At 41.3% G+C, this 14,802-nt stretch overlaps 1 protein-coding gene across 6 annotated transcripts in view; it reads right to left on the bottom strand.

Annotated features, from left to right (window-relative positions):
- LOC132832846 (ras/Rap GTPase-activating protein SynGAP-like) overlaps positions 1–14,802 on the bottom strand; it is a 617,922-nt gene that overhangs the window by 91,189 nt on the left and 511,931 nt on the right. For all 6 annotated transcript variants that reach the window (XM_060851032.1, XM_060851030.1, XM_060851029.1 and 3 more), the window contains 6 exons: positions 13,639–13,783; positions 11,509–11,745; positions 9,859–10,060; positions 8,546–8,727; positions 5,104–5,959; positions 319–489 (listed from right to left, as the gene is read on the bottom strand). In XM_060851032.1, the coding sequence (XP_060707015.1) occupies positions 319–489; positions 5,104–5,959; positions 8,546–8,727; positions 9,859–10,060; positions 11,509–11,745; positions 13,639–13,783 (1,793 nt within the window). The remainder of the gene's footprint in view (positions 1–318; positions 490–5,103; positions 5,960–8,545; positions 8,728–9,858; positions 10,061–11,508; positions 11,746–13,638; positions 13,784–14,802) is intronic.

The raw sequence follows: 14,802 nt of genomic DNA, 5'->3' as shown, positions 1-14,802 counted from the left end.
TTTGACAATTGCTTCCCCCTCCTTATCAGCTCCCTCTCATCCAGGTCTCTCCCCTCTTTGGTTTATTCCTTTTTGATCACTGTCCTTTCCCAGTCAATTTCTCCTGCCTTCGACTTGATTTTGCTGACCTACTGGCAATGCAGTGATCTCAAATTCAAATTGTGAACTGCCTTGTGGCTCACTGTTCTAGTCTTAAGAACCCAGGTTCCAACATAGACAAATGGTGTTGGCCTGACAATTTCTAGGCCTCTAAACTCTCCTTGCTATTCTAACTCCACGAAACATCAACGATCTTGATCAACACAGCCACATTTTCACCTTGTCCAGCCTGCTCTCATCCATCGACTTGGAGTATTCCCGTAATTTGTACTCTTCCCGCTCTAGGTGTGAGCTTTCGATGTCCGCAGAAAGGTGTGTCATGTTGGTCACCCAGGCAACAGTGCGCTCTGAAGGGGTGACGGGGTGAAGAGTTGAGGGTGAGTGGGAAGCCTGAGGGACAAAAACAGATGGCATTATGAATTCACTGATTTAAAAGCAGCCTCTTACACATTATACAGTGTTGGTCTTTTCTCCTGCATTGCCACGATTTTCTGTCCTTTTGCCTTGCAAGGAAAAGGATGACTTTTGGCACTAAACTTCAGAGCTTGGAGAATCTTGGGCTGGGAAGCTTTCAAGGCCAGGTAAATAAGGGCTGAAAAATGTGTTGCTGGAAAAGCGCAGCAGGTCAGGCAGCACCAAAGGAGCAGGAGAATCGACGTTTCGGCATAAGCCCTTGGGATGGGATGGCGTGTGGATTAGGAGGGGAGGGGAGGGGAGATTAGGGGTGTGCAATTCTAATAGACCAGGAGTAATATGGTTCTGTTAGGTTCTCAATATGTTTTTCTGTTGTAGGAAAATTTCATTGAAGGAGTAGGTTCTTTGTATTTTTGTCCAATGCCAAAACAAGAAGTGGGGCAGGCAGGATATTGTCATCCAATTTGAAGCTACCTGCACTCCTCCCTCAGTGACCTCCAAACATAAGTATGCCTGTGTGGCTGGGACCAGATTCTGGAGGAATCAGGGATAAAATAGTAAAATGTAGCAATCACTTGGTAAGTGGTGATTTAAGCATAAAATATTGCTCCTGTCTTTTATTATTTATTAGACTTACAGTGTGGAAACAGGCCCTTCGGCCCAACAAGTCCACACCGACCCGCCGAAGCGAAACCCACCCATACCCCTACATTACCCCTTACCTAACACTACGGGCAATTTAGCATGGCCAATTCACCTGACCCGCACATCTTTGGACTGTGGGAGGAAACCGGAGCACCCGAGGAAACCCACGCAGACACGGGGAGAACGTGCAAACTCCACACAGTCAGTCGCCTGAGTCGGGAATTGAACCCGGGTCTCTGGTGCTGTGAGGCAGCAGTGCTAACCACTTCTTGGGTCAGTCCAAGAAAATGTCAGACAGAGAGACAGTAGCTGTTCATCAAATTTGATCCAAGCTCCAGTCAAGATAATTCACTGATGGAGTGTATGATCTGGAACTAGTCAGTTGGGATATTTCGGATTGCTCAACTGCCTCCATTACCACCTTGCAGAGTGTACAGGGCAGCCATTCAAATGGTGGAGATTCTAGAGATCATGGATCTCCCATCAGTCTTGACTAGCTTCTTTTGAACATGGGTGGCATGTAAAGATGATATGTGAAGTGAGACATCGGATAGGTGAGAGAACAAAATGCTTAATTTGAATTAAAGATTTACTTTTAGCATGAGAAACTTGGGGTACATTTCCGCGACTTTCCAACTATTAAGTTATTTGCTGGATAATATGCGGAGTGCAAAATTTGCATGGGAGACTAATTGCCTGATTTCGGCTGAACATTATGCTGTACCAGAGGAACATAGCAAGTCATACAAGTTGTGCCATTGAAATGACAGCAAAACAGGAGTCAATAATCCCAGCTGTTAATTTCCAGATATTTCAAATATCTAACAACCTACTCTTTCAATTTATGTGGAATAAAGCCTTTTGGCTGAATGGCCCAGTTCTGTGCTATTAATTCTGTGTACTGTTACAAAGTTGGTCAGAGTGGTTGGTTAGAGCTTTCAAGACTCAGTTTTAGTCATGTAGCTTATTGAATGATAAGCAGAGGTTGATAAATGGAATTCAGGTAGCAGCTTTAAGTGCTGAGTGACCTTCTCATCGTCCTGCGTATTGTGAAGCATAACAGATCAGCAGGTAACAACAGATTACTAATTTTCGGACAAGTTAAGATGGATGAGCTGCTATCTCCCTGTCTTTGAAGCTTTGTGTGTATAAAAATAGACTGGAAAGGCTGGGACTTTTATTTCCACTGGAGCATCGGAGGTTGAGTTTTCAGTTTTATAAAATCATGAGGCGCATAGGATAAGGTGGATGAAAAGGGTCTTTTTCCAAGGGTGGGAGAGTTCAAAATTAGGGTTGTTTGTTAAGGTGAGAGGAGAAAGATTTAAGAACACAAGTGGCAATCGTCTTATACAGAGTGGTTCATGTGTGGAATGAGCTGCCAGAGAGTGGTGGATGCAGATATAGTTATAATTTTTAAAAGACATTTGGACAAGTTCATGAATAGGAAAAGGTTGGAGGGAAATGGGCCAAGCACAGGCAGGTAGGACTAGTTTAGTTTGGGAACATGGTTGGCATGAACTGGTTGGGTCTTTTCCATGCTGTATGTTTCTGTAACTCTATTACAAGGACTTATTGTCTACTGGAAACAGTATGTTCATAGAGTCAGAGATGTACAGCATGGAAACAGACCCTTTGGTCCAACCCGTCCATGCCAACCAGATACATCCTGAAGGCGTCTTTAAAAAAAAGTGTATAGTCAATTTAGTACTTTAAAAATGTAGCTGCTGTTGTAATGTAAACAATGTGATAGCCAAATTGTTCAGTGCAAGCTACCATAAAGACAATGAGATAATGACCAGACAATTTCTGAAGAAGAGTCAGTGGACTCGAAATGTGAACTCTGCTTTCTGTCCAGACGTGCTGAGTTTTTCCAATAATTTCGCTTTTTGTTTCAGATTTACATTATCTGCAGCTCTTTGTTTTATATTAATGATCAGATACTGTGATGTTTAGTGATGTTGACCAGGCAGGAAACCAGGATGAATTTCCCTGCTTTTCATCAAAATAGTATCATATAATATTTTACACCGACTTTGGAGGGCAGAGGAAGATTCCAGTTACAGAGGTTGCATCTTCAACAGGGCTGCACTCCCCGATTACTGTATCGTCCTAAAATATCTGGTGATATCTTTAGAATTGAACTTGAGTACACAACAGGACACAATCTGTGTGGAACCAGAAGAAGTAGCTGAGGTTCGAAATGAATACTTTGTGTCAATATTCATCAAAGAGAAGGAATTGGTGAAGGATGATTTAAGAAAGGGAGTGTCGAATTTCTATTAAAAAGGAAGAAGTATGAAGGTAGATAAGTCCCTGGATCCTGATTGGGATCTATCCCAGAGTATTGAGGGAGGTAAGAGAACAAATTGCTGGACCATTGACGGACATCTTCATATCCTCTTAGGCCACAGGTGAGGACCCACAGGACTGGAGAATAGCCATTGTTGTCCCGTTGTTTAAGAAGAGTAGCAGGGATAATCCAGGAATTTACAGGCCTGTGAATCTCATGTTAGCGGTATGGAAATTATTGGAAAAGATCTAGATGCATTTTGAAGCAAATTAATGTATTTGTGATTGACAGTTTTATGTTGGGGAGGTCATGCTCACTAACTTAATTGAGTTTTTTTTGAGGAGATGATGATGATGCTTGAAGGAAAAGCATTTGATGTGGTATACATGGAGTTCACTAAAGCCTTTTATAAGGTACCTCATGGCAAACTGGTACAAAAGGTGAAGTCATATGCTGTCAGGGTGAGCTGCTAAAATGGATACAGAATTGGTGTACTTGTACAAGACAGAGAGTAATGATGGAAAATTTTTTTGGAAAGGAGTGTTGTGACTAATGGTGTTCCACAAGGTTCAGTGCTGGGACCACTGCTGTTCGTGGTCTACATAAATGATTTGGAGGAAAACCTGGTTGGTCTAATTAATAAGCTTGCAGATGAAACAAAGATTGGTCGAGTTGTGGATAGTGAGGATTATCAGACTATGTAGCCAGGTATGGATTGGTTGGAGGTTTGGGCAGATGGAGTTTAATTTGACAAATGTGAGGTGATGGATTTTGGAAGGTCAAGTACAGGTGGAAATTATACAGTAAATGGTAGAACCCTTAAGAATATTGATTTGCAGAGGGATCTGGGTGTATCGGTCCACAGATCACTAAAGTTGGTAGCACAGGTAGGTAAGGTGGTTAAAAAAGGCCTATGGTATGCTTGCCTTCGATGGAAGGGGCATTGAGTATCAGGATAGGCAAGTAAGTTATGCTGCAACTTTACTGAACTTTAATTAGGCCATACTTGGAATATTGTGTACTGTTCTAGTCACATCACTACCAGAACGATGTGGATGCTTTGAGAGGGTACAGAAAAGGATGTTGCCTGGTATCCCGGATTTTAGCTACGAGGAAAGGTTGGATAGACTTGGGTTTGTTTTCACTGGAATACATGAGGTTGAGGCGTGACTTGAAGAAAGTTTTTAAGATTGCGGCTGACATGGATACAGTGGAAAGTATAATACTTTCTCCCCCACAGTGGAGGGGTCAGTTACTCGGGGACATAGGTTCAAGGTTAGGGGGTGGAGTGGGGGGGGAATGTTTAAAAGATGTGTGAGGCAAGTTTTTCACACAAAGGGTAGTGAGTGCTTGGAACATGCTGCCACAGGAGGTGGTGGAAGCAGATACAACAGCAACATCCAAGAAACACCTGGATAAATACATGAATAGGAAGGAAATAGAGAGATACAAATCCTGTAAGTGAAGACAGTTTTAGTATGGAAGGGCAAAATGTGTCAGCTCAGGCTTGGAGGCTGAAGGATGTGCTCCTGTTCTACATTGTTCTTTGTACAACCTTATGATTCAAGTGAGAATGCTATCTACGGAGTCATGACTGACGACAGCACATTGGTCCTGTTTATTGAGAAACAGGGTCTGATCTCTAGGAAACATACCTGCTTGGTGATGCCTGATTTTGGAGCTGGGGTGTCTGCTTTGGCCATAATTGACTGCTGCCGCACCTTGGGTCCATGTGTTGGCTCAGCAGGCGATTGCAACAAGTTAGCACTAGGTGGCCGAGGTCTCTGGGCTGCACTAACAGTAAGTTGTTGCGTTTTCCCTCTGACTAGAGGTGGAGGGGCAGGTGGTGGCTGGTCTATCCTCCTTTGGGGGCCAATGTTAGCTGGAGCTGCCGACAGCATGTGTTGGAGGTTATCAGTAAGTGAAAGCTGCCGGCGGCTGAATTCACTGTTCTGCCGGGCAAACTCATCACTGTAGCTGTGGCTATGGAAGATCTGCTTGTTTGCAGATAGGTCCTCGCTCTTGCTGTAACCATGGTAACCCAAGAGGCCAGCACCAGGCTCGGCGGGAGTCCGTAGTGAGGCAGGCCCATCAGAGGTCATGTTGAACAGGGGATTCTGAAAGGACAAAGGGACTCTCAGCTGTCCATGTAATCCGTCTGTGGTAATGCCCATTTGTCCCAACCGCAGGCCTCCTGATACACTTGATCCACTACCCTGTGATAGCCGGCTGGGTCTGAGGCCTACTGTAGTTCCAATCGATGCTTGACTGCTGTTTAGCATGTCTCCAACAGTCTGGAGGTTGCTTATGCTGTTCATACTCCTGCTGTCCTGCAGATCCATCATGGAGATGCTCTTGTTCGTAGTCATCATTTTAGGATCAGGTTCCGTAATATCAGAGCTGCTTGTGCAGTATGCTGGGGAGGAGCGTGCAAGAGGAGGCCTTGTCACGTAAAAGACATCCTTTCCTTTTTCCTTGGTCGGAGAAGGAAGCCTGGTCATATCGATTGAGCTACGAAGAAAAGAAAAATAACAGCACTGAAATAAATGGAATAGAAAGTCTGTGTTCTACTATCACTTACTGATTCCCTCTTAGTCACCTCAGAGCAAATACCACATGGCATTCCTTTTCATCCTCATCCAAAATTTGAACGCATACCAAGTTTCACCTATTACACAACCTGTGCTTGTCCTACATTGGTTCCTCATCCAGCAATGTCTCAATTTAAAATTCTCGTATGTTCAGGGTCCTCCAAAGCCTCACTTCTCCATTGCTCCTCTTTAAACCTAAAACAAGGGTTAAATAGGCTCTGATGGGGCACTGTAACTAAAATGCTAACTATTGGTCAATGAAAACTTATATAAAGTGAACAGAAACTTAACATATCAAAATGACTTTATTGATGATGCACACCAGATCCTGTGGTGCCCGCTGGTTTCTGAAAAACTCTATTGTGCTGCTCCCTCTCAATTTACCCAGACATGGATGTAATCATGAAAAAGATACAACAATTTTTGAAATTGTTGTCTGAATGTCTAACAACAGTTCCCTCAATGACCCATTGGCAGGACCTGTTAATGGCCACTTAGGAGCAGATGCACAAGGAGGCCCTCCAGCAAATCCGCCCTCCCTGTAAAGGGTGCTTGTAAATTAGGCACATTGGGCTGAAGAGCAACTAAAAGGCTAAGAGAAGCCTGTTTGAAAAAAAAACTAAAGGGGCTGCAACCAAAAACGATCAACATAAATGTGAAAAACTGTTTTGTTTCAGAACTACATAATGTCCTGGCACCTAATGATTTACCAAGTCTGTGATTACATGGGAATGCTGTGTGCAAAATTGCTCACACTAGGTCCATAATGGAAAAGGACCCCTTTGCAGAGAACCATTCATTTGAGATTTCTTCTGCCAGAAGGCAAAGCATTACTGTATCTGAGCCGCGGAGAAAGATGATAAAATAGACAGTGTTCAGCAGCAGCCTGTACAGGAAATGACCTCTGACTGTTCTGAAGGGCAAGGGGAAATTTCCCTGAGACTGCTCAAATTGTGGGATACCACTTGGGAGGTCAGTGTCAAATTCTGGACAGAGAGGGATCAGTTCATCCAGAAGTTCACCACACACTTGAGCCACCTTGAGTTTTCTTAATGTATCTTGGCTGAATACTTGTGGCTCTGGATATGTCCTAGATGTTGACATCTAGAGCCAGGCAGTTCATTATTATTGAGCTTACTCTTCTGCTATCTAACACAGTCCCAACTATGGTCAGCCCAGTGTCCTAAGTCCTCCTTTGTCAGACAGCCAGTCAAACCCATATTGACGGAGGAACGTATTCTTGGACAATGGCTCCTCTATGACTACCAAACATGTCCCAAGCTCTGATCAGGACCAAATGGGAAAAAAAGGGCAATTCCTGGAAGAAAGTCTGAGGCAAGACCACTCTGGAAACAGGAACTGCATGTTGTACGTGAGGCCATACCCCTGACAGAAAAAAAGACGGAGTATCATCTTAGAGGAGGCTCAACATAAAGGTATTGCTGCCGTGTCTGAAGGTAGAAAGTCACTATCTGGGTGTCGAGGCTTACCAGTGACTGAACCCCCCCACTCCTCATGCGGGAGGCTATGTACCTCAGCAAGGGAAAAGGAGCTACTGTACCTGGTAGTCCCATGCAGTCTCCCATCCAAGTACTAAATAGGTCTGAATATGTTTAGGCCAGAAAGATCAGGTGTTTTCAGACTACTTTGGCCTTTGGCATCTCCCTCTTAACTTGCTTCAAGAGCTGGTTTGCTCCAATTCTCACCTCTTCTGTATTTTTGATTATCTTTGCTCTTTCTATCAGTAGGTGTGCCTTCAATTCTCCTAAGCTATTGACTTCTATTCCTAAACCTCTCTACTTTTCCTCTACCTTTTGTGATTGTCGTATCACTTGACCAAGGGTTTGATCATGTCCTAATTTCCCACCTGGTTCATTGTCAGATTTTGATGTATAATGGTCTGTGAAGCATCTTGGAATGTTTTGGTGTGGTAAAATGCTGTGAAAATACAGGTTTTATTCCTGTTGATTTTGTTTCTACCGATAATATACTCTTGTACTTTGTATTTTTGATCCTGAATCTCAAATTACCTCAACTTACTTTGTTATTTTTCAGCGTTGTTATGTGCTACTCCCCAGCAGGAAGTAAAAAGTTTACAGCGTGTATTTTTTCATCACTGGAAATTATAAATGGTTTCTCAAAAATCAAATTTAAATGTCTGCAAATGCCATGACTGCAACTTGTTTCTTTGAGACAACTGTTAAATATGCAAAGTTACCTTCCATTTTTCTATCCTCAATGCAAATGTGGTCAGTTAAAAGTGTTGCAGCTTAAATTCATAGCCAAGTTGCATTGCCAGTTCCATTGGCAATGTAGCAATCATTTCTCAAAAGTACAGAGATATTAAAGTTCGGGAACAGTGTAGACAGAAATTTATCTCATTCAGTGTTACATGTGTAGGAAGAGTTTGATGAAATATTGTAAAGGATGTTTTACTCTATGTAATCTGGATTGAGCCTGCTATGTGAATGTTCGCATAATCAGCAGAGTCCCTTTCCTTCCTCACCTGTTCAGATCTTTAACCGTGTACTTCTGAAGGTCAGATGAAACACCACGGTTAATACTTGGTCCAGAAGTGTAACGTTCTGCTATGTGGCTGGACTGTCGCTGTACATGCGATGGATTTCTCAATGCTCCACTTATGTCATTGAGGAGACGGGGGAGGGGACCCAGTTTTAGCACAGCTTCCTGGAAAGGCACAGAGTATTTTTAGGAGGGGCAACAACATACACGAATTAACAATTGACTTTATCATTCAAACTGCACTCAGTATACAGTAATTGCAAGATAATGACGAAACCCAGTAAATCCATTAATTTCACATATATATAATCTTAAGTTAAGCAAGCAATCTTAAATTTATTGCACAATGAAGAAATCCAATGGTGCTCAATACTTCCCTTTCACTCTACAGAATCCCAATTAACAAATCATTTTCTAATTTATAATGGATTCACAAACGCCCCACTTGCAATAAAGAATACAATTTGACTCAAGCACATCCTATTCAATCATCATATACTAACCCAATAGACTCGAGCTTTATCCTTTCCATTCATTCCAACTACTAAATATATACTGAATTCTAGTGGGTCCAAACACTTCCCATCATGGAATCCAAAGGTGGCTGAAATAGTATCTCCCTAGGAATATGTTCCCAATAGCTCCATTCAGATGATGTTTACCTTCTACAAAAAGAATGCCAATGGTTCCAACCAATTATATTCGCATTTGAAGTATAGAAAGTGAAAAGATCCAAACAGCTCTGAAAATGTATAGTCTGTGCAGTGTCAAATGAAGCCAACTTGTGTCTTGCTGACCCCATGTGAAGGGTATTACTAAGATGGAGGAAGTTCATCAGATTTACCAGGATATGGCCAGGAAAGGAGGATTTGAGTTGTAAGGAGAGGCAGGATAGACTAGGACGTTTTTCACTGGAGTGTAGGAAGTTGAAGGGTGGCCTTACAGAGATTTGTAAAATCAAGAGGGGTTCGATAAGGTGAATGGGGAAGGAGATTTTAAGTGCTTATCATATTTTTAAGGTGAGAAAAGAAAGATTTAAAAAAGGCATGAAGGGCAACATCTTCACACAGTGGTTCACGTGTGGAATGAACTTATAGAGGAAGTGGTGGATGTGGGTACAGTTACAAAGTTTAAGAGATATTTGGATGAGCACATGAATAAGAAATGTTTGGAAGGATATGGGCCAAGCGCAAATAGATGATACTAGCTGAGATTGGGATTATGGTTGGACTGCAAGATCTGTTTTTGTGCTGTTTAATTCTGACTCAATGATATGTATGAGTTTAAATACTTCACCTTGCTGAGCTGAGGCAGCACCTCCCACAGGAGGGAGTGCAGTGTGGAGAGCTCTCTGCCCAAGTCGATGTATCCCTCAAAGCTAGCTGCATTGGTAACTGTGTCTGGATTGGAGATCTCCATCAGAAATTGCTGCATGCTACCCCATTCCAGCTCCAGAAACTCATTCATGAATGACATGTAGTCCTCCTTGCTGCCAAACCTAAACAGATGGAGGAGGAAGAAAAGCAGCACAATAGCAACACAAGCTACTTCAATCCATCTCTCTAATCTGTCTCCACAACAAATGAGAAAACATATATCATACCTGTAGGTGTAGGTAAAGCAAGTAGAATAAGAACTGTAAATGTCTCCAATTAAATAACCACATATCTAATCATTCAGCAATGGCTGTATGAAATTTTGACTGTTACAAAAATCTAAATATTACTTGTCAATAATTGTCGGTTCTGGGCATCTCACTTGAAAAAGGATATTAAAACCTTAGACTGAAGGTACCCAGGAGATTTACAAGAATAGTAACTAGAATAAAAGACTTCAGTTATAAGGACAGACTAGAAAAACTGGAATTGGCTCCTTTGAGCAGAGAACATTGTGGGAGTTTTAAGAGATGCTGAAAATCATGAAGGGTAAATCATACAGTAAATTTTAAAAATAACTTTCCATTGGGATAACCAGAGGCTGCAGGTTTAAAATTATTAACAAGAAAAGTAAGTAATAGGTGCAACATATATTTATGATCTAGAATGCACTGCCTGTTGGAAGCACATTCGACAGTAACTTTAAAAACTGAATTGTATAACTACTCAACAGGAAAAACCTTGGAGGGTTTTTGGGGTTACAGAATACTAATACAGCTCTTTCAAAGAGCTAAAAAGTGAACATGATTCTGTCTCCTATGCTGTATCATTGTGTGATTCTTTCCCACTTTGTATATTTTAAAACCTTACAATCTACATACTTATTTTTCATGGTTTGTGACATTTTGAATACCGCAGCACATCAATGATCACTAACATGAGGAATATCTGTCTGAAGTACAGTAAACAATTCAAGACATCAGCAGCCTGCACAACAATTGATAGTAATAATCACACAACAGAACAAGCTTATTTGCCAACTGCATGCAAATAGAACATGATGATATCAGGATCCCACATTTCTCCATCAGTATAGTTCTATTACAGTGGAACTCCAGTCTGGATGACACATTTATGAGATCCACAAAGAATCTTTCATGCATATGTACCTCATTTACAGATTTAATAGTAGTCAGTATTTCCTACTTCTCCAAACACTGTTCAAAGGCAAAGGATATGGGACAATATCCTATATACCTCCACATAAAAGCAATACAGACAAATAATAATATTCCTTATCAACCCAACAAAATAACCAGACTGAATTTTAGCAAATATTAAAAATTAACCAAATGTTTGAACAATTATAAACCTACCAATCAATTAAAAAAAATCACCATATGAGCAAGACTATTGGACTGCATCTGCAATTATATTCTTCCAGTCAGATTTCATGTACGGGGTCACCACTAACACTTACCTCCCAAATCCCTCACATCAGCCCCAAAGGCTACATTACCCACTGAGAAGGCTGGTGGGCTGCGGCTTCCTCATGCCTGGAAAGACTTACTTGGTGAAGTTGGCCAGGTTTTGAATGACTTTCGCTATAAGGGTCAAAGTTCGGGAGGTGCGATCATCTGGATACTCCTGCATCAAGTTGAAAAGGCTGGGTGACATGATGGCAGGGCAGAGAAAGCGGAGGAACAAGGAAGCACTGATGAGACGGTCAGCAATGTCTTCCCTGCCACGCTCGGCACAGCGATGCCTCCACGAAGCGAAGACTTCCTTCAGCTCACGAGGAAAGACACTTTAATGGAAGCAAAAGTAAGAAATTGTCAAAGTTAGTGACTTGAACAACAAAGACATCGTATGATGTAACATTTAACATGACATTCAGTTACCATCTGAAGAAAACTATGTATAAAAGCAGCTTAGGTGTTCAACCCTTGCTCAATGATAACCCTCCTCTCTGTCTTTCCAACGAGCCATTTATATGGTGAGATGATGAGGGTGGTGCAGGACCTCTAGGTGTGCTGTAAGCAGATAATGACTTTCAAAGATAATTGGACAAACCCTTGAGTGAAAAGAAAAATGAGATAAGGATAGCGCAATGGTATGGGACTTAAGTGGATGCTGTGCTGTGGATCACACTTTGAAAGATCCAACATGTTCATGATGGTCTAGGTTTCTCTTCCTAGAACATAGTTTGAAAATGACATGCTTGGTCTAGTAGGTTGGGCCTGGAAGGTTCAATTTCCATTTGTGTCAAATATTTGGAATGATGATGGCTGAGAGAGAGTTGGATTGTTGGGAGAATTGGAGTTTAGACATTAAGAGGTAGGAGCAGAAGTAGGCCATTCAGACCACTTTATATACTCTGCCATTCAATGAGATTATAGCTGTCCTGATAATCTTCAACTTGATTTTCTTGCCTTATTCTGATTACCCTTGATTCCCTTACTGATTGAAAAGTCTGCATATCAAATTTAGGGTTTCAAGAGACAGATTCCATTTAATTTCAATATTGGAGGAGGAAAATTGGTCACAATTGCTTTCCCGCAGGCAGGCAGCATATATGGATGCGAGAGTGTTTCTTGTGACAGCTAAAGTTGAATGCCTTTCCAATATTCAATTCTTCAGGCTAAAGGATAACTATTTTGACAAGGAACTGGAATGCAGCATGTGCCATAGTGCTGTATACTGCGTACAGTGCTGAGTTTTCATATCCAGAAAGGGACAAGAATTTGGAGATAGACGCAAAGCTACTTTGATTTATTAAAACATGAGTGACCAAAATAAGAACAAAATTATATATGAATTGAAAGCATACTATAACTGTTACTTCAACGCACAATCAAAATCAACAGTGAGGCCTCCTGTGTAAGGAACTCATTCGAAGTTCTGTTGATTATGTTCTCATGGCCAACAATCAAGAATCAGCACTGAGATCTCAGTGATAATAGTTTGTAATTGGGCATCAGAGAAAAGAGAATTCTGTTCACTTGACTCCTTTGAATTTCAACTTTTAGATCTAGAGGAAATACAATAGGATAGATTATCAACTGTTTCTTGTCAAAATAAAAATCCTCTGGCCTGAAGAATTGAATATTGGAAAGGCATTCGATTTTGGCTGTCTCACGAAGCACTTTTCACCCATCTCTGTGTCAAGATTTATGTTTCACACAACCTTCCTTCAACACTTTTTATCTCGTCACATACACATATTCTTGTCTCCCTAGATACCTTCCTTTTCCTTAAATATAAAGTTCTATTCATTCTCTGAGTGAACAATTCCTTATTCTATTTTTTCTGTTAAGTATCTTATATTTCTAGCTTCTAGTTTTAGGCTTCTCAATCCCCTGGTATAGTCTTTTTAATTCTAGTTTTTGGTTTTGAACACTATTAATGCAAAGTTTTTATTAATCAGTATCAACTTAGCCAGCTGGCTGCAAGTCTACCTGGTATATCATCAATCACTCAATCCTCTGATGTGGGTTTGTTTGACTTTATCCCCATCTCTTCTCTGCATGAATGTTTGAATCACTTTATCCTCAATATACTGAGTTTGAATTGTGGTCTCAGATTTGTGGTCTCCTCTTTTAGGTCCCACAATTGTTTGAACATTGCTCTTACATTTGTACCTTGCATCACTGACTGATTTCTATTGGTTTTACAGCTGTCAAATAACAACAGCACTGACCAATGTGAGTTGACGATCTTGCAAAGTGCCAGTTCGCAGCACATCCTCAGGTTAGCCTGGTGATCAGCCAAAGTGGAAAAGGTGCACTTGGCTGGGTCTACCTCGCAGTTCTCTTCAGATTCGTAGAGAGCTCGGATAAACTCACCTGTGAAAAAGAAACAATTACTGTTAGCTATTTTTAAATCCCTGATCGTTTGAATGTTACATTCCATTGCAAAACATGCCACTTGTCATATCATCTAACTTCCCATCGCACATACAGACACATTGTAATACCTTCTCTCACAAACATGCAAAGTAGTATCCTGTCTCACACATGTACTGGAATATCCCCTCTCATATACACATCATAACATCTCCTACGCACGTGATGTCACATCCTTTCTCACGCACGCTGTAACATCCCTCACATGCATGCACCATAACATCCCATCTCATGGCCCATTACATTCCATCACATGCAACATAACATTTCATCTTGCTTATGCACCATACTACCACTTCTCTCGCACGCACAAACACAATATAACACCCTATCTCATGCATGGTCATAAGAAATGGGTATTATCCCATTTCACGCGCACACAGACGGTAACATCTTGTCTCATGCATGCACTATAACATCCCATCACATCACACCTGAACCACATCATCCTATTGCACTCCACAGGCAACGTACATCCTATATCACATATAGGCACCAAAAATAACCCATCACGTGTGAACACACACCATCTGGGACCGACAATGGACCATCAAAGGCAAGATAGAGTTTGCAGTAGAATAGCATTCAGGGTGAGGCTGAGAGCAGAATGAAGCAACATAAAGGGCAAGCCCTGGTGCAAAAAAGCATAAACTATAAGGCTGAGAGTGAATTGAGCAGCATAAAGGGCAAGACCTTGTGCACAGCATGATAAAGGGTCAGTTTCCCTCAGTTGGTGAACCAAATGGGAATGGGGACTAGTAAAGAAAATCACTTATTTATTGATGTCTCAACACAAGGAAGCCCATGGGATTAAGTCTACAGATAATTATTTGAATTTAATCAACCCATAATTTAAGCTAGATCAATTAATTCGTTTAAAATCAAAAGTAAGCCAATTGGATAATATATAAAAGCTTTAACTTGCATTTTAGACATTGCAGATATTTCCTGGTCACTGC

The sequence above is a fragment of the Hemiscyllium ocellatum genome, chromosome 35 (genome assembly GCF_020745735.1).
Source record: "Hemiscyllium ocellatum isolate sHemOce1 chromosome 35, sHemOce1.pat.X.cur, whole genome shotgun sequence".
NCBI classification, from domain to species: Eukaryota; Metazoa; Chordata; class Chondrichthyes; order Orectolobiformes; family Hemiscylliidae; genus Hemiscyllium; species Hemiscyllium ocellatum.
Note: the sequence above shows the minus strand (reverse complement) of the source record. Positions and strands in the feature narration are given on the sequence as shown.